Source organism: Gymnoscopelus braueri (genome assembly GCF_963280865.1).
Source record: "Gymnoscopelus braueri genome assembly, chromosome: 22".
In the NCBI taxonomy this organism is placed as follows: domain Eukaryota; kingdom Metazoa; phylum Chordata; class Actinopteri; order Myctophiformes; family Myctophidae; genus Gymnoscopelus; species Gymnoscopelus braueri.
Window position 1 is genome coordinate 8,175,354 of NC_137624.1, and position 23,944 is coordinate 8,199,297.

Here is a 23,944-nt window from a genome sequence, read left to right on the forward strand (position 1 = left end):
CTATACCTCTATGGTCTTCGCGACGCGCTGTGAGCTTGTAGATCGGGCAATTTATGCGTGCGCGGCACCGTGGTACGACCAAAGCGTAAATTGGGCGTACTGCTTCTTCTTCTGCTACGGTTTCATGATGGCGGTGGGGAGGATGTTTATTGTACGCATTACTGCCACCCACTGGTACGGAGTTTCTAGGCTATATGCACTGTTGCACATTTATAAGGCCCAATATTTCTATAAAATGCCAGTGGTGTAAAGTAACTAAGTATATTTACTCAAGTACTGTACACTTTTGAGTCATTTTTACTTTACTGGAGTATTTCCAATTTCCAATACTTTTACTTCTACTCCACTACATCTCAGAGGCAAATATTGTACTTTTACTCCACTACAATTATTTTGAAAACTTTAGTTACTAGTTACATTGTAGATTTAGATTATTACATTACCTACACATTAACATTTTACAGTCTGTTGTACATATCTTATTTTTTAACTCTACATGATTTTACATTGCACTGACCATCATTATCAGACAGACCTTACATTTACCCTTCAACTTCTTGTTCATCCCCAAAACGACTGGCTATATACACAGGTTTTATAGCAATTAGTAGCATTTTGGAGTGGTGGAAGAAGTACTCACATGTTTTACTTAATAAGTAAAAGTAGAAATACTGCAATATAGAAATATTATGTCACAAGTAGAAGTCCGGAATTAGTTACTTGAGTAAACGTATTGGTATCAAAATGTACATTTTGCATAACAAGTACTTTTACTTTTGGTACTTTATAAAGTACCAAAAGTAAAAGTACTTGTTATGCAAAATGTCCCGTTTCACAAGATATCAAATGTATGAAATGTATAAAAATCATTTGAAAATAGCAGATCTACAAGCTCACAACGGGTCGCGATGCGTGAGCTTGTAGATCGGCTATTTTCAAATAGCCAACATTTGCTCTCAGTACCTCTCTGTACCTCTCTCCATATGTACCTCTTATGTACCTCTCAGCTCCTTATGGGAACTCTGCTCCCACTGACTCCCACACACAACCAAGGCCATGCTTTGGCCATGTAAATGTTACTTTGTTTCCACCACTCCTATGTCATGTGATCTATGAGGAAATTAAACCATGTTTGTAAGTTAGTCTGCTGTAAAATGGCATGGCGAGCAGTTCATCTGGACCAGGAAAGGTTCTGCTGTTCCATCTGTCTGGATCTACTGAAGGTTCCAGTGAGTGTTCCCTGTGGACACAACTACTGCAGTGGGTGTATTGAGGGATACTGGAATCAGGATCATCAAATGGGTGTATTCAGTTGTCCACAGTGCAGACAGACGTTCAACCCAAGACCTGTTCTGAAGAAAAACACCATGTTGGCTGAGGTGGTGGAGAGCCTGAAGAAGACACAGCTCCAAGCTATAACTCCTGATTGTCATAACCAGGTAAGGGGGCTTTTCTGCTGTACTGATCACCAGTGTACAGTATATACTGTATACTCTCATGGTGAGATTGCGATTAGAAAGGCACACATTAGACAAGGAGAATGTTACTCTGATTTCTTTCAATTGTTAGAAAAGTCTAGAGACTCAGTCATTGAGTCATTTGTTTATGTAAGCGTCAGCCTAGCAAGCTAACCTATTTACTTACTGTAATGTATGTGTACAGGTCTAATGTAAGGAAGGGGCTTTTGTCCACCACAGCTTTTATTTTATTTTATTTCATTAAAGGCAGCCATATTGACATAAACGGTTGTGTACTGTTTCTTCCTTCACAGGTGTTGCCAATGATACTAATTAAGGCTCTTTTCTATTTTATACAGTCAATGGCTGTGTTGGTCAAACAGAGTGTGCTGCCACCACCCCTCCCCACGGCACCGCAACCTGCAGGTCTCCTGCCTGCAGAGGCTTCCCTGACCTCTCACCCCCAGCAACCCTTGCTGAAGGTGGTGCGACTGCCTGTGACACGCGAAAGTCCCAATGATAGAGTGGTGACCTGGCATGTGCCAGTGACTGATCTGACCTGTGCAGCTGTAGATAGCTACCAGCTCTATGCCTTCTGTCAGGATCATTCAGATGTGAACAACACAGCAGTGTGGGAAAAGATTGGTGAGGTTGGGGCCCTTCCTCTGCCCATGGCCTGTACTCTCACTGGTCAGCCCCAGGCTGTCTCCACTTACCACTTTGCTGTCCGAGCCAAGGACATCTATGGTCGCTTTGGGCCCTTCTCTGACCCCCAGAGCACTTTCTCTCACTTTCTCTCAAACTTCCTTCCAAGGGAAGGAAGTTTTGTCTTGAGCAGTTAATAGAACTTCCTTTTAATAGCATTTTGTTCAAGTTTTGGTTCAAGTTCAATAAATGGTGTTTTTATAACTGAAGTTTTCATGGGGTTCTTTGCTCTTCATTGCCTTGGCATTTTTAGGGTCAGTTCACTGTTGTGCAAATCAAATAAATACTTAAGTTTATCCATCAGAGAAGCAACCTTTGTATAGATTTTTTGTATTGGTTTGCACAACAAGATGAGTGTAAGTACAATATACTGTACAGTGACATCTTTCACAAGAAAGGGTCAAGTAAAAAGTAGTTGTGCAGGTGAGGTGAGGAACTCTGGAAGGACCTCACCTTTTCTTTACATAACATAACATACTTTTATTAACACAAAGGTAAACAAAAGAAACAAAAACAAACTGTAGCATGTTTAAAAAGGCAGTGCTGTAATGTAGATGCCTGTTTGATTACTTGCCCACCACAGTGTTCAGTTTATACGTTTTCTTTTGAAGTTGGATGAGACAATATAGTTGGAAATGGACATTCCATAATGTGACACCTCTGTATTTGACACAGAACTGCCCCCTAGTGATGTAACATCTGGGGGCATGTAGATTTTCCTGTCAGGATAGATTCTGTTAATCTCTTAATATATCATATTATAATTCTATTTAAATGTGTATTCTGTAACTGTATACATTTATGCTTAAAACAACATGGAGTAATGGAGTTCAATATAATGTTCAACCTTTTGGGGGAACATAAATCAAATGTGTTTCTAGGTATTTTCATTAACTGTGTGTGTGTGTGTGTGTGTGTGTGTGTGTGTGTGTGTGTGTGTGTGTGTGTGTGTGTGTGTGTGTGTGTGTGTGTGTGTGTGTGTGTGTGTGTGTGTGTGTGTGTATATATAGATATAGATATAGATATAGATATAGATATAGATATAGATATATATATATAGATATATAGATATACAGATATCAAACATATATATATATATATATACCATGCAGGCCAATGCGGGTCACGCATTGGCCTGCATGGTATTATGTTCTACTGTTGTGCCACCAAAATGTGGTAGGCCTATGCCCTATACCAACAGCCAGTCAAAAAGTGTGACTAGACAAGTCTTGACACCAGAAATGACCCCCCCCCCCAATGTTTTCTGTACATATACTTTTATTGCTACTGATGAATTGAATACAATGGAAACAAGCCCTCAAGGATTTTTGTGTTATCCTTTTAGCATCATTGTATAATCGTACCACTGTACTATTTGCAAACTGTTAATAAAGTATTCAATCAATCAATCAATCAATCATACATAATCACAACCAGTCAGTGCAATAACTCACATCCCACCTCTCCCAGACACCCGCGAGTGGTAATAAATCTCCTGCAAATGCTGGATCTGGTCTAGAGCCCGCCTATCAAATATATTAACATATATGCCAATATATGGCAAATATATGCAGAATATATGCTGCATACATGCCATATTCAGGTTCATATATGTGGATTTATAGGAAATATATCATATTTAGCTCATATATCACATATATTAAACATATATGTGGAATATATATAATGTATATTTTTGAGGACCTCCCTGAAATGAATTTTCACCCCTCCCCTCTCTATCGCTCTCTCTCTCTTTCTCTCTCTCTGGACCAGTGCCCAACAGGCAGCTTTTCTATAATCCCACCAAAATATTTGTTTAAATAATTGAATTTACTTATCACATCCTTTACGTTATGTGGTCTACTAAATCTCATAGAATTGAGGAAATTGTTGCAATAACCTTGAGAGGAGGGAGGCCTAATTATTTCTAATATGGAGCTTTATTACAATGCAAGTCAAATGTTTACATACAGTTACAACGATATTGTTTACTTCTAGCTCTTAAAAGAAAACAACAAGAAAAAGTAAACTCTTTAACAGCTTAGTAAATGCTTGGAATTTTTTTTTTTTTTTAAATATTAGGCTATAGTATAGGAATTCCAAAACAAACACATTTGGAATAACCCATCAATAACAATTGAAAGTGTTCAATGATACTGGGAGACAAACAGTGGGATTCAGAAATTATCAGATATTATAAAAAATAAATACAGTTGTGTTTTTAATTGTGCCATGTACCTCCCCTGAGTCTGAAATAAAGGATTGTCAAACTCATGGGTGATGACGTGGTACTGTACCTCAGTATCATGTAAAAAAAAAGAAAAGTATTTGACCATGGACCCCCATTTGAAAATATTGTTTTTCCAAGATAAAATAAATAGCTTGTGATCTACAAGCTCACAATGCATTGCGTTGTGACGCGCTGTGAACTTGTAGATCTGTTTTTATTTATTTTATAGCTGATGTATATAGGGTTATAGATTTCTTTTTAATGCTATATTAACTCATTTTGCTCATTTGCTGGGACCCCCTGGAACCCCCCAGAGGACCCCTGGGGTTCCCCGGACCCCTCTTGGAGAACACTGCTGTAGATGGTGTTATGACATGATAAATCGTATGCCGATCCATAGTGTCTGTCCGGAGGCTCTGATAGTTGGGGTCTGGACCTGTGGTCTAACAAAAATAGGGAAGGGAAATGGGAAAGTGTCATTGGCTTGTTCATTTTCTGTAGATCAGGCAGCATCATCATTCAACACTCACCTCTCCATCATCTGCAGTGGGGACTCTGGTACTGTTGCTGGCCACTGGAAAATATATGCAAAACATGTGTTTATCTAACTAAAATAATACGTTGTTTTGTTTATGTGTGAGCCAAAAGGTAATCTCTGTGTATTTACAAATGCAACTTAAAACGAAAAATCATTGAGAAAATGTCATGAGTTTTAGTCTTTTTCAATATTTCATCATTAGCCTATTATTTGTGGTCCATATGAGATCTTGCCTTCCAATATTTTTAGTTGTGCCACTTTTAAGCACTGTTGAAATTTGTTTTTGTCTGTGAACATAGCGAATCTACAAGCTCATAACGTGTCACATTGTGATGCAACATATAGAGAGCTTGTAGATCTGCTCTTAATGGTCACAATTGTTTTGAGCCTTGTGAATCTCCCATTTCTGAACTCTCCACCCATTTTACAATAAAAACTAATACTAAAACTAATAAAAATCGGACTAAAACAAAGCCTTTTGAAAAAGTAAAAACCTAAGTAAACTAGCAAACAGACTTTAAAAACAAATCAAAACTAGAATGCAATTGAAAAAAAAAAAATGACAAATGCAAAACGACAATGACCTTGGCAAGAGAGAGACACTGACCTTTTTGTTTTGGTGTCAAGAAATCATAGACGTGCTTCTGATCCATAGTGGCTGGCACTAGCCTCTGATAGTTGGGGTCTGGACCTGTGGTCTGCAAGACAGTGAGGGGAAAGGGAAATTGTCATTGGCCAAGTAAGTACACAACTACCTACACATACAGTGCTCAGAAGTGAACAGATGTGTTTTTGTCAATTAAACTTGATGGAGTCAGAAGTCTGAAGACCATGGTTGTCAATGTCAACCATTTTCAAGAGAGATTACGTGAAGAAACAACAGCATTGTGCAGAGATGCCGACTTATGCTCGTGCCCAACCCAGCCATTGTTAATGGTGGTGTCCTATTTATGTACCTGTACATGTATTCATTAATATGTCAAAGCCAGAGCAAAGAACAATGAAGATTGATAAGAAAAGTGTCATAACACTCACCTCTCCATCATCTGCAGTGGGGATTCTGTTACTGTTGCTGGCCACTGGAAAATATGTGCAAAACATGTGTTTATCTAACTGATAATATGCATGTCACTTTGTTTATTTGTGTGAGCCTGCGTGTGTTTGTGTGTTTATTGTTAACCTATAGTGTGCTACTTAGTTATGTTATTGGACATACTGTATGTTGGGGGAATCATGGTGTTTCATGTCATATCATTCATTTTGTAAAATACTTTTACTTTTTTACGGTGCGAAAACGTGGGTGATTTTGATAGTTGTTATCCTCACCTAATCTGCCGAGGGCAATCTTTTTTTTCAATGGCAGATTAGTCTGGAACCAGGCTATGTGTGTTTGACTCACCTCGTTGTTTTCTCATTCTCTTTCTGCAGATCAGCAGAGCCAGTGCTGCTGTCACTGCTAACACAACAGCTAAACCAACAAGCAAACCTAGAAGTGTACATAAGTGAGTTAGATTAGCACCCTCTGGTGAAAACATTTGGAGACACAATGATGTACATAGTGTGCAGGCACGTCCACAGATAAGGTCCAAGTGGGACTAGAGCCCCTTATATATATATATATAATAATATTTTTATTATTATTCTTTTTTTTTTTCATTCCATTTTTTGTATTGAGAGGGGTTTGACTGACTGGTTTACTGTTTACTCTTTAAGTCATTCTTTGTTTTTGTATTCATTGCCATTTTTCATTGAGAGGACATTGACTGGTCATTGCTTACCGTAATTTGTATCCATTGAATTTATTTTTAAATAGATATCTTGCAATTAAGTTGTGTCTGTCTTGGATTACTCAATGTCAAATCTTCTTTGATTCACACAGACACACATGGAGGATGCCAACCATAAGAGGCATAGCAAAGCTCACAGGGGGAGTGAGCTGTTTTCAATCTACCCTGTATGCACAGCACCTAAGCACACACGTACATGTTGAACCAGAGGTCACGTTAGGTCAGTGATTGCTGGTTTTGTCCGTTTCATGGTCAAACATGTGAAGCTAACACATTTTTATCAAGGACTCTTTCGCCAGCAAAGCATTACAGCGTGCTCTAAGAGAGATTTTTTATATGGCTGTGAGAGTAGTGATTCTAATCAGCCCGCAGCACTTGCCGTAGGACTTGCCCTATAGCTTGACGACCATGTAGTCTTATGCAAAGGTTCAAATGTAATTCTGATAGCATGTTATTTGGACAGATGCCAGGTTCATTTGTTGATCTGGCATCCTATAGTTTGTATAGTTTCAATGTACATATTATTATTTATTCTTTATTCTAATGTTTGGACTGATGCTAGGTATATATATGTATATATATAAAGCCCGGGATTCAAACCCGGGTCTCCCGCGTGGAAAGCCAACATCTTAATCACTAGGCCAAAGGGAGATATTAAACTTTCAGGCCATCAGGCTGAGGTTGTGAACCACTCTGTTACGAAACAGGGTAGATTTTTCACCGCTTATAAAGTCATCAACCTGTATAACGAGGCATCACCTATACAGTATATGAATATTTTAACAAATAATGGGAGACGCATTTGCAGATTCTTTATTCATCATGCTACTGGTGTGTTGTGACCTTTAGAATTAGTAATACTCTGAAATGGATCTTTACGATATTCACCCCATCGTCAACCACATTACCTCTTTTGTTTCTCTCTTTCTATTTTTGCTTTTTACCCCTTTTTTCTGCCCAATTTTGGTTGTTATGCCAATTGATTCCTCCCCGCACACATTTCTGTGCGTTGTCACTGCTGAATACTATATACCCCCCCACCTGTAGAGCCTTCACCATACTCCTCCCGCCCAACACTTCCTGCTGACAGGTGCCGCCCCAGCCCGTAGGAATACATGTAGTGACAAATATCACCTGCCTGCCCGGCTTCCCTCCCCCGAACACAGGCCAATTGTGTTCATATTATAGACGTCGACAAAGCCGGATGCACCACGGTGGGCATCTACCACACTGTTTCCCTTTTACTGCACATCCTTGACAGCATGTGACACTTGAAACGATGCAACACTAGACACCATTCTCTAAATAAAAGTCCTCACTCTCTGAAAGATCAAAAACGTACAACAATGTATATAACCTGTGGTATAATTTGAAATCTCATCTTCACTATCTACACCATATTAAGCCATATGTGTGACAGCTGGAGAGTTGAGGTCGATGGACTTCTGAAAATTGGCTTGCTGTATCATTCTGCTCAATCCAGTCAGTAGATGTATATTTACATTTCTGATACTATTATGCACTTATTATATTTATTTATATATAGCATGAACGCAAAGCAAGGAAGTGCTTTGCAATTACAAAATGAACTGATTAGCCAAACAAACAAACGGACAAACGGAGATAATAAACTGACTCTCTTTAACAAGCTGCTGTATTGCTATTGCAAGACACACGACACACCAAGGATTTTCGTAAACAGCCTACATACCAGCCCATGAAGACAAGGAGTATGAAGATTCATGAAGCTTGATTGGTGTGGATACAATGGAGATTGCTGTATAAACATTGGGATGTCGAGGCCTAGACGTGGCTGTGGTCATCTTTGCAGTTGTCAGAGTTGTTGTGGACATCTTAGCATTTGTAACAGGAGCTGGAGCATGTTTGAACATCCAAGAAGACATAGCCTAGATCAGAGAAGTCATGTATCTTTGTGTAATATTTTCTAGAATTATTTTGACACATCAATAATAGTAGTCCTTTCCATATTTAGATAATAAAATTCAAAACACAGGGAATAGTTTAAATTACAGTGTAAGCATGATGTACAGGTCATCATTGAAACACAGTATTACAGACTTACCATCTTCAACATTAAGGTGCACTTGTACATATTCATCCAACAAGGCATGTCTGTCCAGTCCACATTGGTAGGTTCCAGAGTCTGACTTGCTGAGTTTAGTGAAGAATACAATTAAGACTTCTCCTGAATTTATCAAAATTATTTTGCCGCTCCTTGTAGTTTCTCCAGGTTCTGCCTTGGCAATTTTGTCTTCGTCTGTGTCACATGAATTTTTTCAGAGGTACTTTCTATTACCCTCAGTGGTGGCCCAGACATCCCAGTTTGAGCATGTGAAAGACACATTACCCCCAACATGGCCTGTTATGCTGAGAGGTGTTGTCTCCATAATATTCAACACTACAGTAAGAGAAGATAACCAGGGAAACAGCTCATCAGTATGACTCACAACTTATTCATTCAGAATATGATAAGATGTGAAGATTAATTTTTCAATAGGTTTCTAGGATGATCTAGGCCTAAACCAGTTCTTTAACTTTTTCTGGATCAGGGCCCACTCAAAAGCGTTAAGCGGGTGGGCGGCGTGGATTTTCAGAGCATGTTTATTTTAATGATCAATCAATCGATTGTGTTCCGGCTTGGATCAATGGAAATATACTTTAAGTTTGTATTTATTGGTATCACAAAGAAAACTCTTTTTTTTTTCAAGGTTTTAAAGAAAACCATGACCCTTTTTTTATTATTTATTTATATGTTATAATAATGTTATGTTACATTATCAGACAGATGAAAACAAGAAGAGGTCACTCACCAGAAAGCAAACAGTAAATGTAGACCTCTCTCATGATGACAACAACGAGCTGCAGATGACTTGACTTGTGGTAGGAGAGGATGCCTTCCTCACGCTTTGAATAAAGCTCTAGAGACATGTCTTTACAATCAGTCCTAAAATGACCAAACAGCTCCACCCTCTTCCTCTCAAATCGACTGCATACATATGCACCCGTTCACATACCCCTTTGTAGTTCAGCCTGGCAACCAGAGAAAACATTGTGACGGTACAGTATGTTTCTGCAAATCACAAAGTGTTTAAACTGGATGTTTTTTTAATCTCCAAAAGGTTACGTGTGAACGTGTCTAGATCCGGACCATGTTGACTAAATCCTATATTTAAAAAAAATTATAGTAAACTTAACCCCAAAACCTAACCCTAAACATTAACATGCAATGTTTCAGTGGTTTGCAGACATGTCTACAATGGTAAGGTTTTTCTCTGGTCATTGGGTTGCAAACGATTTAATCAATGTCTCTTTTAATGAATCAATAAGATTTGCAGACTCTTTAGACCAAGACTGTAGGAAAAACACGTTCTGAAGATTATTGGCACAAAATGTGTGCAAATGATGGTCATCACTGACTGATAGTAGTATGCATGTTTTAATCTGTTATTACTGGTTCCTGTATTTGCTATACATTGAATGATGAACTTCAGATAGCATCAAAGTTACTTGTAAATAGGTCAGAGGTCTTCAGTAGCAAAATGAAACTGGTTCAAATTGTCTATTTTCCACTTCAAAACCACACACATCAGTTATGGTTTTGTGGCTCTGCATAATGTCTCTGTTGCATGTCTTCAGTCTGTCTGTTGCAAGAACAAAGAAAAAGGGGTCACATGAGGATTTTGGAGTTTTCTGAATATTGATCCTCCCACACCAACTATTGATAATCAATGGTGAGATACCAGTCTCAGTTTGTTGTTTGTGCTCTTTTTTCCCCCCAATTTTTTTTCGCAACAGTTAAAAACACCCTTTAAGCAGAATAGCAGTGTAGGTAGAATACAGCAATGCTAAGATTAAAATGAGTGTGATGGCTGACTCAGCAGCCACACATTGAGACAGCCTATATTGTATGGTGATTTCCTTTTGGTTTATTTATTTAATGTTTATTTTCAGTTTTACATTATACACACATGCAATCTAATATATATATTTGAAATAACTTTATTGTTAAAAAATAAGTTTATTGTTTAGTTGTTTTCTATGAGTTTATTTGCATTTGAGTTGACTGAAGGAATGGGAATCAAAAAATTAGCTCCAGATCTGCAGCTAATGTGGACAACTGGACTCCACCACAGTCTCTCTGCACCATGGGCAGGGGTTATTAGAGTGTGTTTAAATGGTAGTCTTTGTCTTTTCCCCCTTGTGTTAACAGTGGTATGATCCGTCCCTATATGTCCACCTCATGTATCATTCTGGTTAGTTCAGAGAGTAGTTCAGTTCAGTAGTTCAATTGTTGTTCAGTTATTTAGGTTGATTTGATTTATTTCTCATTATGTAGGTGTATTTTATTTTTATGTTTTGTTTTGTTCATTCTACATGTGTCACGTGCAGCCTATTTATGTCTTGTGCAATTATGTAGGTGTATATTTTGATTTGTATGTTTTCTTCATTCTGTACAGCACTTGCAGCACTTTCCATGTGGAAAGCGAAAGAGGCGGAACTCATTATTAGTTTATCATTAGCCTATTTAAAAAAAAAATCTGCATTCAGATAAAATGTCAAATTTATCTTGTAGCTGTACTAGTACCTAAAACACCGAGATAGATCGTTCCGAGGTCGCCATGTCAATAACACTGAGAAAAAACTAAATAAAAAAACAAGTAGTCTAACATTTAGAGCGTTTTTTTGTTATGGTTGGTATGGACAATTTTACGTTTGTTACGTTACAACAAGTTTTCCAATTAGGGAGGAACCTCCACTCATGGCATTCGGAGAGAGCGGTGATACATAACGCGCATACCCAGCCAGCCCAGGGCTTCCTCCTCCAGGCGAAGCATGTGTGTGTGTGTGTGTGTGTGTGTGTGTGTGTGTGTGTGTGTGTGTGTGTGTGTGTGTGTGTGTGTGTGTGTGTGTGTGTGTGTGTGTGTGTGTGTGTGTGTGTGTGTGTGTGTGTGTGTGTGTGTGTGTGTGTGTGTGTGTGTGTGTGTGTGAAGGTAGAAGGGTCCAGTGAGTGAACTAACAAGTAACAAAGACATGTCAGTGGAAGGAGGAAGATAGCAAGTGGATCAACACACGTCCGAATAAAAAACAATGGCCTTCGTTAATTTCACATTTATACAGAAGACGGCCACGCATCTCCCAAATAGTAGCTTAACGTCCAGTTTATGTTCAAGTGCTGGTGCCAGAGACTACAGTGTAGAAGAGAGAGTAACGCCACGCTGTGATCTCGACGCAAAGCGGGCTGCTATACGGGCTATAGTTCCAAACATGGGAACTATCTCAGAAAGATATACAAAGCACTTCCGCATTCCATTCTTACAATGATGGATGGAGTCAACGCTAGTGTCATAACTCTCTTACGGCTCTGGCTGGTGCCAGCAACCACTGTTGCCAGATGTTGTGAGATAAATAAGCAGCCAGAGCCGGGTATATGAAAACAATATTATGGAATATTTTTTTAACATTTTAACAACACAAATCGTGTCCCTGGCACAAAATATTTTCAGATGGGGTGGTCCTTAGATAATAATTACATATTCATTTGTGGGTCCTTGACATGAAATAATTTAGAACCTCTGGTTTAAACTTTAAGGCAAGCCATGCCTTTCTTATGGCTATGGTTTAAACAACATTAGGAAACAAGCCCAAATAAGCAACTACACTTTGGAAACAAAACAAGCGCCAAAAAAACGCAACCCACAACTACCAATATTTACCAAAGACGCTTATAATAAGCCGACATGGCAACACTGACCATAGCGCTAGACAGGCACTGCAAACAGACCAACAGACAGACAGCAGCCGAAAAATGGCTACTGTGTCGATCCCGGCATGTACTTGTGCGCTACTGCTAGACATAGAAGGAACAACCACACCGATCACCTTTGTAAAGGTAAGCAACACTGTTTAATCTTCATTGAACTCTTCACTGTGTACAAAATGTAACCAAATGGGTCCATTTGGTTACATTTCGTACACACTCAGAAATGGATACATTTCACTGTGGATTTGAAATGCAACGTGATATAAAGCAACGCATTGAAACGGTGGCATACATTAGCAGAGCAACAATGAATGTACACAGTAAACTGGGCGAGTTACAAACAATGGGGATGTCATATCAGTCTCATGGCAGTCTGCCTACTGGGATCAATTTGCTTTGCAGATCCGGTCTATAGAGGATACGGAAACGGCCTGTGTCCGTGCATAAATATGTGCGTGCAAATTACCGGATATAGTAGGCGGGCTCTAGACAGGATCTGATTACTTACCCGTAAATAATAAACACTTTGGCAAGGTGGTGGATGCGAGGTTTCCCCATAGAGGTTGGTATAAAATAAGCTCATAACAAACACAGGACGATTGATTGATTGATGTACTTTATTTAGTAAGACATGAGAACAACAGTACATGGAAGTACAAATTCACAATACAAGGTCTACTAAACTGGAAGACTCATTAAGCACTGAGCCTGTTTAAGATGAGATCCCCATGCACACAAATCATGATGACATATAAGAGACAGACAGATATACACACTACTATACAGAATGTCATACAATCAGCTTACAGGTTACTGGTATGAAGAGTGAAACATTTTTACAAGAGAAGAAAAAGAAAAGGGGCGGGGGGTAGGTTAAGACTTAGACAGGGGCCTCCTGAAGGTGTATCTTTAGGGCAGTTTTGAAAGTGAGTAGGGTTTTACACTCCTTTACTCCTTTTGGTAGGGCATTCCACATGTTTGATGAATAGCATGAGAACGAGTTCATTCCCTTTTGTTGAGCCAAATCTGGGTTGAACATGATTAGTGGAGCTGCCTCTGGTGTTATGATCGTGGACTTCATTAACATTTTGGAAGTATTTAGACAAATACAGAGGGATCCCAATGTTGTGGTGTATCTTGAAGACCAGGCCCATAGCAAGTTGCTGTACCCTGTCCTCAACCCTAAGCCATCCAATCCTAGCAAAATGAGCAGGGGTTAGATGGGAACAGTTTGCAGTCGCAAGCTGAAGACATATCGTTCACATATATCAGGAACAGTAAAGGTCCTAGTATACTTCCTTGCGGAACACCACAAGTCACTGGGAGGGGAGGGGACTGGGTGCCGTTTACTTCCACCACTTGCTCCCTCCCTTCCAGGTAGGATCTCATCCAGCTCACCGACGTATCATCAAAACCTATTGCTTTGAGCTTATCGATCATAATTGGGTAATTAACGGTGTCAAAGGCCTTCTGGAGGTCCAGCATGACCATGCCGCAATATTTGCCATTGTCGACATCTTGTTTGATAGAGTCGTTCAAATAGAGAAGGCATGTGTCAGTGGAGTGGTTTGTTCTGAAACCACATTGGAATTTGTAAATTAGATTTTTCTCGGCAAGATACTTATCGACCTGTTCATAGACTATTTTTTCCATGACTTTCGAGATGGAGCTAAGAATAGAAATAGGGCGGTAGTTGCCAGGGTCTAATTGGTTTCCTTTTTTGTACAGAGGGGTCACCCTTGCTTTTTTGAAGTCGTTAGGGACCCGTCCCTGTATGATGGAGAGGTTTATTATGTGAGTAATGATTGGAGCAATGGAGTCTTTTAGAAATTTGGCAGGGATATTGTCGAGTCCTGTGGCTCTGTGTTGTTGAAGTGCACTCAATTTTTTTAAACACCTCATCTGTTGACACAGGGGAGAGTTTAAAATCATCTTTTGCTCCCAGAGCAAAGGTTTGAGAAAATGTCTCTTCAGCTTTTATTAATTAGTTTATGGAATGTTGGAGATAAAATGGGTAAATGTGGTAAGAAACGTTGCCTTCTGTGACATTCAGGAGGATGTGATTGGAAGGAACTGTGACAGTGAAGTGGGTTTGGCTCATAAAGCAAGCAATCCGTTCCAGGAAGGTTTTGATAATGAAATAATTAACAAATTATTGAGTACAAGTGAGCAAGTTATTCTCATTTCAAGTTAAACTGGAAGAAGCTGAATGATTGCCAAGTTGTATCCTGTACTCTGCTTGAAATAATTTGCTTTCATCCAGACTGCCATCAAATTACACTTTGTGTGTCTCTGTCTTATGCAACATTCAGCACTCCTCCTTACTGGGGTTCTGCTAAATTACAGGGCAAAACCCTGAACAAGTATTTGTTAAGAAAAAACAGGTGTGCATAAGACTAAGACTAATATGTGAAATTGAATTACAGTATAATTTTTTGCAGTTTCTCTTATAATATATTGTCACAACTGGTCAGTGCAGCTTAGATCATATTATTCAGATGAGCAATGTATCAATGTAAAGGAACTGGGAATTGAAATAGTAATTGTTTCCCAAAAAAAAATGAAATCACACATGCAGTGCTATGAATTAATAAACTAATGTGATGATGGTTACCACTTGCCTTTTCATCCTTTGGAAATGCATGGTAGATGGAATTGGTTGACTCTTCCACAAACATACCTTTGGTAACTATATCTGTACAGTGTTTAATACTGTATATCTTATCGGCCTCTTAATCCGAGGACTAGCACATCGGCTCAAGCCTTAGGTGAGGGCTGATGCAGCCGAGGTTGGATACTGAGGGGAACGATAAATGCTGGCCGATAATTTATCACATACCCATACAGCACTTTTGAACATCAAATTAATTTAATGAATAGATTATTACTGATACTGTGAATATGAGGAACCGCCCTGGTGAATGGAACGTTAATCCTCCTGCTGAGATTTCCCAGCAGTATGGGGACGGAGTTGATTGAAAACACAGCAGGTGCTGCTGCTGAGGGGCCTCACCCTTGTTGGTCACTACAACAATACCCCCCTGACATGATACCTGTAGTATCAGAATCAGCTTTATTGTCACATCACAGGTTTACAGAAGTAAAAGAGTGGGTGAAATTCGTTTTCGTGCATAGTTCCCATCGTATTGTTATTGCTATAGGAAAAAAAGAAAGGGAAGAAGGGGGGGGGCATGGGGGAAAGGAGATCAATGAAAGAAAACGATCAAATGATCTACCAATTTACACATAGTACCTGACATATAAAGGTGTGTGAGCATAGCAGCAGATGTATACTGTGCATGATATACTTATTATGGACCTTAGTTAAGGTGCTAGAAAACACACTCAAAAAAGACAAAAGTCAATGCGTTGTACATGGGATTAAGGTGCAAAATCGACCGCATAATCCACATAAAGTAGACTTGACACTGGTATAATCTGCAAGTAGGTCCATGAGGTAGAGCAAAGAAGAAAGTCCAAGTCACTTGTCACTGGTATAATCCAGAGGTAGGTCCAAGGAAGAGCAAAGGTCTGAGACCAGCCTGACGACACCGCCTGTCATCAGACTGCTGAACAAGGCTCATGCCTTGTTCAGCAGTCTGACGGCAGCCGGGTGGAAGCTGTTCATGAACCTGGTGGTGCTGCTCTTGATACTGCGGTAGGCCCCCTAGCCCGGCCACGGTCGTTGTAGGGGGTATCTGTTGCTGATATGGTTCATCACCCTGTCTTGTCCTTTTATCAGTCCAGAGTGTGGCCAATTCAAAGAACAATGCGAAAGACAAGCGAGTATTTGTGAAGCTTATTGGCTATTTTGTCTCTTGCAGGATATCCTATTTCCATACATCACAGAACATCTTGAGGATTATCTGTCTAACCACTGGGAAGAAGATGAGTGCAAACAAGATGTTCATCTCCTAAAGAAACAGGTACAGGGGTTTTGTATTATGTTCGTACTCCGTGGGGGAGGGCTCATAGACTAGTTTCGTATTCTCATATTGTTGTCGGGCAGAAACCTCTTATCTCCATATTCTAACTTTTTGTGTTTTTTCGTAAGTTAATTCCCTACTTGATCATACTACAGCGTCACACAAAAGCAGCAGATCTGCAAGTGCGTTTTGACAGTTTTGGACATATGAGGTTTCCACCCGACAGCGACGATACCATTACTATGGTAAATGTGCTACTGACACCAGTTGTTAATGTCATGACAACAAATGTAATGATTTGTTTAGAACACACACACAAGCTATTGTATGGGTGTGACCTCCCAATTCAATTCCTTTTCTGTTTGTAATGGCTGTCTTGGTCTACAGTCCTTGTGGCAGCATGTCACATTTTTCTAGCGGTTTTTAGAAACGCATTAAAAGTAAAGTTTTGGCACCTTTTCAGTGCAAGGCGTGGAGTCGCACCACTCCTTCCTTTTTTGGTGTGGAATGGTGGGACAATGGCAAATTATATTACTGAACATGTGCTTGAATCAATTTTCCCCCCATGATTCATTATTTGATCACCGGTTACACATGCAGGTCCCCTCCACAGTAGTCTTGCATAGCCAGACCTTTCACAGCTCGGAGGGCGGAAAGTATTCTCCATAGGCGCACCTAGGCCTGTCACAATTATTACATAATCGCCGAATCGCAATTATTTGAGAAATTGCTATTTTTTGCATAATCAAAAAGAAAATCATGTATTTTCAAACATTTTCCAAAATTGTGGAAATGGCAGATCACAACACGTTTTTACATATACATATATTAAGTAATACAATACAATAAGTTATACAATTATGTAAGTTATTTGTCATATCTGCCCTGTGCGCCTTTTTGTTTACGAAGCCTAAAAGCCAAACAGAAACTTATTCATTATTCATATGTTCCCATGTTCCAACAACAGAAAAGGAATTAAATCGTTAATCGCAATTATTTGAGTGACAATTAATCGTCAAGTGAAATTTCATAATCGTGACAGCCCTAGGCGCACCATGCTGTTTTGTCCGATGCGCTGTTCTGTCGAGGCTTTTTTTCTCCCCAATTTAGTCGTTAATTCCTCCCCACGCAGACGTAGAGCCCCCGTCCTACTCCTCCCGCCCAACACTCTCCGCTGACAGGTGCCGCCCCCAGCCCGTAGGAGTACGTGCAGTGACAAATGTCTCTCTCCCTGCCCGGCTTCCCTCCCCCAAACACGGGTCAATTGTGTTCGTATATAGACGCTTGACAAAGTGCCAAGGCGTTTCTGAAGTGTCTGCACCTGCAGTGACTCGTCTCGGTGTTATCAGCCCCTTAGGCGTCTAGTTTGAGGGCAGTAAACTGGTGCACTCAGCTGATGCCTACTAAGCCGTCGTTTTCTCCAGGTTCCACACAGGCATCGATAAAGTGTCCTGTCAGCACTGTGAGGTTAACTACATAAATGAACCCTAGCGTCCATATTTTGGGTCATAATATTTGAACATTCAGCGAAAATAGCCGATCTACAAGCTCACGACCGCTGCGTTGCATTGTGAGCTTGTAGATCGTCTATTTTAGCTAAGGCGACTTTGTGATGTAGAGGGTGGAAAAAACTGAGGGATCCAACTACAGACCCCTGGGGGATGTATAGGGTTTTAAGAGGTTGATGTGGGCACGTCAGCAAATTCTGCTGACGATTCACAAGTGTGACTAATGTACAGCATTAGAGCCCATGATTATAAAAAATATATTGCAGACTGTTCGCACACTGTAGCACTTTAAGTGCAATTTATTGGCACATCCAGCAGCAGTGATGTTTGGAGCGAATGCAGTCTAATAAAGAGCATTAGCTTGACACGTGTCACTGCTGCTGGTTGTGCCAATAAATTGCACTTACGGGAGCTACAGCGCGCAAGCCTTCTTTTATTGTTGTCGTCTTTTGGTCCAACAACTGCCTTAATTAGTCTTTGGATGTGCGCGACTATTATCTCGGTGCTGTTTGGTGCCCATGTCAGCCATATCTATACGTCGGTGTCTCCGTCTGTCTGTGAACACCACCTTGTACTTAAGACCAACCCTTAACCACTTGAACCCCAGCATCTTATTCTGGGGGGCACATTTGCCAAAAATAGCAGATCTGCAAGCTCACAATGCGTGAGAAACTGTTAAAACTTTCCAAATTAGGGACGCCAGTTAGGAAGTGGTTAAAATATTGTTTTGGGATATATAATTTGCCTCACCTCTATTGAGTGCGCACAAAGTACAGATATAGTAAATAGAAAAATAGTTCCTAACCTTCACATACTTATGTGTGGTTGTCAGACTTGTCTCACAGAACAGCAGTATTCCTTGGCACACCGTTTGGTAAACACTGGACTAGGGGCAGAATGAGGGCAAAGTAGGTCACTGATGTAGGACAGGGCTCGCCAATTTAGTGCCTCAATAAACCCCAGTGTCCGTACTCTGGGGCAAGCCTACGGCAAAAAGCTACAAGCTCACAATGCGTCGCAATACCTTGCAAAGCAACGTGTTATGAGCTTGTTGATCAGCTATTTTCAATGAAGAAGAGTTGGTGAATGGGAAATGTTAGCCGGTCTAGTATAGATCCCTGCCATCCCTGGGGTACTTTGGTAAATTAAGTACTGTATAAAGTGTTTTAAGTGGTTTAAAAAAATAAGTTACCGGTGCTGATTTGCCAGCATTTTAAAACTGTCTCTTGTTCACACATGACCCAGAAGCTTGCTTGTTGTGTGAAAGCCTTCTTAAACCCTTGGTTACTAGTTATTACTTTTAGTTAATTAAAGGGATAGTTAACCTCCAAAATTACTTTTTTTCCCTATCGATTAGTCACACCATGGAGACTTGAATTCATGGATATTTTTTTGTTTTTGTCGTATTCCTAAGCCAATAATTTGATGACCGGCAGCGGTTCCGGTAGGAGACACAAAGAGTCTCCCTTGTGTCTCCTACCGGAACTGCTGCCTACCAAATTATTGTCTTAGGAATGCGACAAAAACAAAATAATATCCATGAATTCAAGTCTCCATGGGGTGACTAATCGATAGAAAAAAAGTTTTTATTTGGGGTGAACTATCCCTTTTTTAAAGCAGTGTTTCCCAAACAATGGGTCAGGACCTATGTTTATAGGTTGTGAGTAAATATCCCCTTTTCCAAAAACAATTGCTTGATATAGCAAAATTACATTTTCAACAGAATCATTTTGAATGCGTTGTGAGCTTGTAGATCAATTCAGGCTTTTAGATGGGGCTTAAGTGGTCAATTCATAATGTATTTCTGTTGGGTCCAGGCCAGGCCGCCAGGGGAGAAATTTCTCTTTTGGGTCTCGACCTAAAAAGTTTGGGAACCCCTGGGTTCCTCACCTTTCTCGCTCCTGCCATTTCACTGAAGGAAATGCACAACATGCTTAAATGTCCTCCTAATGAAAAGCCTGTGGTGTCTTATCATCGTGTCAGGTTGAAGAGGACATGAGGCAGAACCGGGCATGTCCTGTACGCGCCTTGGACCAGACGGCCCACACAGATGAGGAGAAGGCCATTAGGGAAGTGATGGATATAGTGCTGTGGGCCATGGCCTCGGACAGGAAGACGACAGCCCTGAAGCAGCTCCAAGGCCACATGTGGAGGGTAGCCTATGCTGCCGGTAGAATCAAAGGCGAGTAAGTAGTCGGATTATGTTTTCCTTTTTAAATATGCACCCTGTCTGTCAATCCATCATGGCCAATTTCAACAGATTTAAAGCAAACTGTTCACATTTTATTTTATCCCCCTTTTCTCCCCAATTTAGTCGTTATCCCATTTCCAATTCATTCCTCCCCACACATATTTGTGTGTTGTCACTCCTGTTGTAGCCTACTGACTGACCTGCCAGTGAGAAGCCCTCTCCCTCTCTCCCAACACTCCCTGCTGACAGGTGCCGCCCCCAGCCCGTAGGAGTACGTGCAGCGACAAATATTCCTCTCCCCGCCCCGGCTTCGCCACCCCAAAGACCGGACAATTCTGTTCGTATATACTGTAGTATATACTGTACGGTCGACAAAGCCGGATGCACCGCGGTGGTGGGCAGGCACCCGAGTGTCCTTGTGTTCACAAGGTGTTTGGAATTCGGAATGTAAACTTTAAAGCCTCTAGAAACATGGTCTAGTAAAAATCTATATTTAATATCAAACCTGACTGATCTACTGCAGTACTTCTCAATCCTTTCCCCCCAAATTGATATATATATATTTGGCCGTGGACCCCCATCTGAAAAAGGTTTTGTTCCAGGGACCCGGGCTCGGTCATTGTCATTTCTTTGTGTATTTAAGTTTTTGTCATATCTACCCTGTGCAACTGTTGTTTACAAAGCCTAAAAGCCATACAATTAAATCGTTAATCACAATTATTTGTATGACAATTAATCCTCAAGTAAAATTTCATAATCGTGACAGCCTTTAGTCACACAGGAACAAAGCGGGGCTCCCAACTCACTTGTTGAATGCTCCAAAGGTTTTTTTTATTTATTTGTGACAAACCGCAGATAGTATCTGCTGTTCATTTAAGTTCACAGAAATGCCACTCACACCAGTCCTCTTTGTGGTGCCGACCCACAGCATAAGATCACAGAAAACATCAAAGTGGCCGCACACACATAGACGCAGAGATAAAAAGAAGTACCCCGAAGTAGGCAGTTGTATCTGTTTAAAACGTTGGGTCTTTTTATCTCTGCGTCCCTCAAACATTGGCACTTGTGTATGTGGCCGCTTTTGAGGTTTTTACATTGTGCTATATTAACAAGTTAGTTCAAGAGTAGTATCTGCCTATACAGAAACGGATGGAAATCTAATTATGTCCAAAACTGACCAAAATAATTGAAACATTTTTCAGGATCAAATGCAAAAATGGCAAAAGTAGCAGATCTACTTAACCGCGTTTCGAGCTTGTGGATCTGCTACTTTTGATGCTTTTGTGTGACGCCGTTGTATGATCAAGTATGGCGTTAATTTACGAAAAAAGACAAAAGGGAAAAATATGGAGATGAGAGATTTCTACCCGACAACAGCGATATACTCTAAAGTATAGGTTCATGAAGCAATTAAAATGTTGTCATTGTTCCTTGTCTTGGTCTTATTGCAGAGTCTACCAAGACGTAGTTCCATCCATCAGAAGGTGGAGAAGACGAGGCCTAAAGGTCTATATCTACTCCTCAGGAAGTGTGGAGGCCCAGAAACTTCTCTTTGGATACTCCGTCGAGGGAGACGTTTTAGATGTGAGCAGCATTGCCTCCCACATAAAGGGCTTAAGAGAATAGACCCCACAATTACAGCCCAATTTACACTTCCATCGTTTGATGCTGTTGCATGCCAAAAATAGCTCATCTACAAGCTCACAACACGTCGGATTGGCGCGTTGTAGATCAGCTATTCTCGGGCACGCGACAGCGTCATATGACGAAGTATAACTTGGGCTTACCATGTTTTGCATTGTGACATAAGTTTTTGGAATGACAACCAGACATGTATCATGTACTGGCTTAATTGATATCATAGGCATTGTTGCTAATGCGAGGAATTCTTTACCATTTCAGCTGTTTGATGGCCACTTTGACACCAACATAGGGGCAAAAGTAGAGGGCAAAAGCTATGAAAGAATTGCAGAAAGAATTGGATGTCAGCCTGAAGAAATCACATTCTTGACCGATGTCACTCGAGGTATGTTACTGTTTTATACGGGCACGCTGGGGATATCATTTTAAACCTGTACACCGATAAAGCAAAATGTAAATGGTGTGCTTTGCTTTGTTGTGCTAACATCCAGAATGAACCCATTAGTATTCAGATGATGTGCTGGACCTATAAAAAGTATTTTGGCATGTCTCTATGTACTGTAGGGCGGGCTCCTCACAGTTACTACAGGGGGGCACCAAACTGTTGACTGATGGGAACTTTATATACTGTATATGAAGCCATCAAAGCTGCAGCATCACTTCAACCCATAGTCACTTAAAAGAAAAACCTGTGGAATACTTCCAAGCTAGTCTGAAATATCTGTGTTCAACAGACATTGATGAGACAATCAGTTAAATATGGTGAGCGAGCTTTGAAAGCTTCTCGTCAAGTTGAATGGAAGGCTTTCTCAAAAATGCATGAAACACAATTATAGTTGGGGTCCCTGCTTCGCATCTACAAGCCCACAACACGTCACACAGTGATGCGCAGGTAAGCTTGTAGATCCGCTATTTTCAGTGTGCGACACCGCACACAACGAAGTATGCATCGGGCTAACTTGGAACTTGTTTTTAAACTGCAGCTGCAGACATCTCACCGTTGGCACAGTTTGTTAGTCAGAGTGTGGATAATGTGCCAGCCCAGGTGAATTCAATCACTGGAGACGAATTGGATGTAGCTCCTTGAATACAGTGTGAAGAAGTAGTCACAGCTAATCCTTCACCCACACCTGTTTAACCCCCTTTAGGCCATGTTGTTTCATCTAGCATACTGTATCATTGCTGTCGGGCAGAAACCTCTTATCTCCATATATACAAACGTATTGTGTTTTTTCGTAAATCAACGACCTACTTGATCATACTACAGCGTCACACAATAGTAGCAGATCCACAAGCTCGAAACGCGGCGCAAAGCAACGCGTTTTGAGCTTGTCGATCTGCTACTATTACAGTTTTGTTTTTTTGAATCCTGAAAAGTAACCGTTTTGGACATATGAGGTTTCCACCCGACAGACGATATCCAGAAGCATTGGTGCACTGATAGCCTTTTCTGAGAGGTCTACTTGATGATTTTGTCTGCATTCCATATATCCAGCACAGTTAAATAAATATGTGTGAAAATGTTGTGAGTTGCGTGAAAGTGTAAAGCCAGCCTTAAATTGAGTGTGTTGCATGTGACTTTGATTATTTTCGTATTGCAACTGTAGATTTGCATTTAAATTGTGTTTAATGCAGCTAAAAGCCAGTAGTAGTACATTTTTTATTTTGATTATTGGTACTTGCCATTTTCAGTCATTTCTATTTACACTTCCGTAATGGACTCATTTTATACTTTGTATACGTTGTACGACGGTATTGACAAAAAAATTAGTCCCGCACACCCAGAATCGCATTGACTTTATTTAAAATATTATCATTTATTATTAAATGATCTTTTAAATAAAGTCAATGCAAAGGTGATTCTGTGTATGCAAGACTTCAATTACATTTCTTTGGATAAGCAGTTTGGTGTGTGTGTTCTCAACTTATCTTGTATGACGGTGTTGCACATCGAAGACGGCAGATCTACAATGCGTCTCGTTGTGAGCTTATAGATCTGCTATTTATGACAGTGTATAAATTAGGCAAGCGAGCTGCTAACCATTATATCGTCGCTGTCGGGCAGAAACCTCTTATCTCCATATTAAACTTTTTGTGTAAATTAACACTCTACTTGATCATACCACAGCGTCACACAAAAGCTTCAAAAATAGCAGATCCACAAGCGCGTCGCTTCGCG

The 23,944-nt window shown here is 40.2% G+C and overlaps 1 protein-coding gene across 1 annotated transcript in view; it reads left to right on the top strand.

Moving 5' to 3' along the window:
- The first annotated feature begins 12,527 nt into the window (after nt 1–12,527).
- Nucleotides 12,528–23,944, top strand: part of enoph1 (enolase-phosphatase 1) — an 11,721-nt gene continuing 304 nt past the window's right edge. The window contains exons 1-5 of the mRNA XM_080419555.1: nt 12,528–12,628; nt 16,324–16,425; nt 19,917–20,119; nt 21,576–21,708; nt 22,027–22,150. Coding sequence (XP_080275681.1) covers nt 12,545–12,628; nt 16,324–16,425; nt 19,917–20,119; nt 21,576–21,708; nt 22,027–22,150 — 646 coding nt within the window. The 5' untranslated portion in view covers nt 12,528–12,544. The remainder of the gene's footprint in view (nt 12,629–16,323; nt 16,426–19,916; nt 20,120–21,575; nt 21,709–22,026; nt 22,151–23,944) is intronic.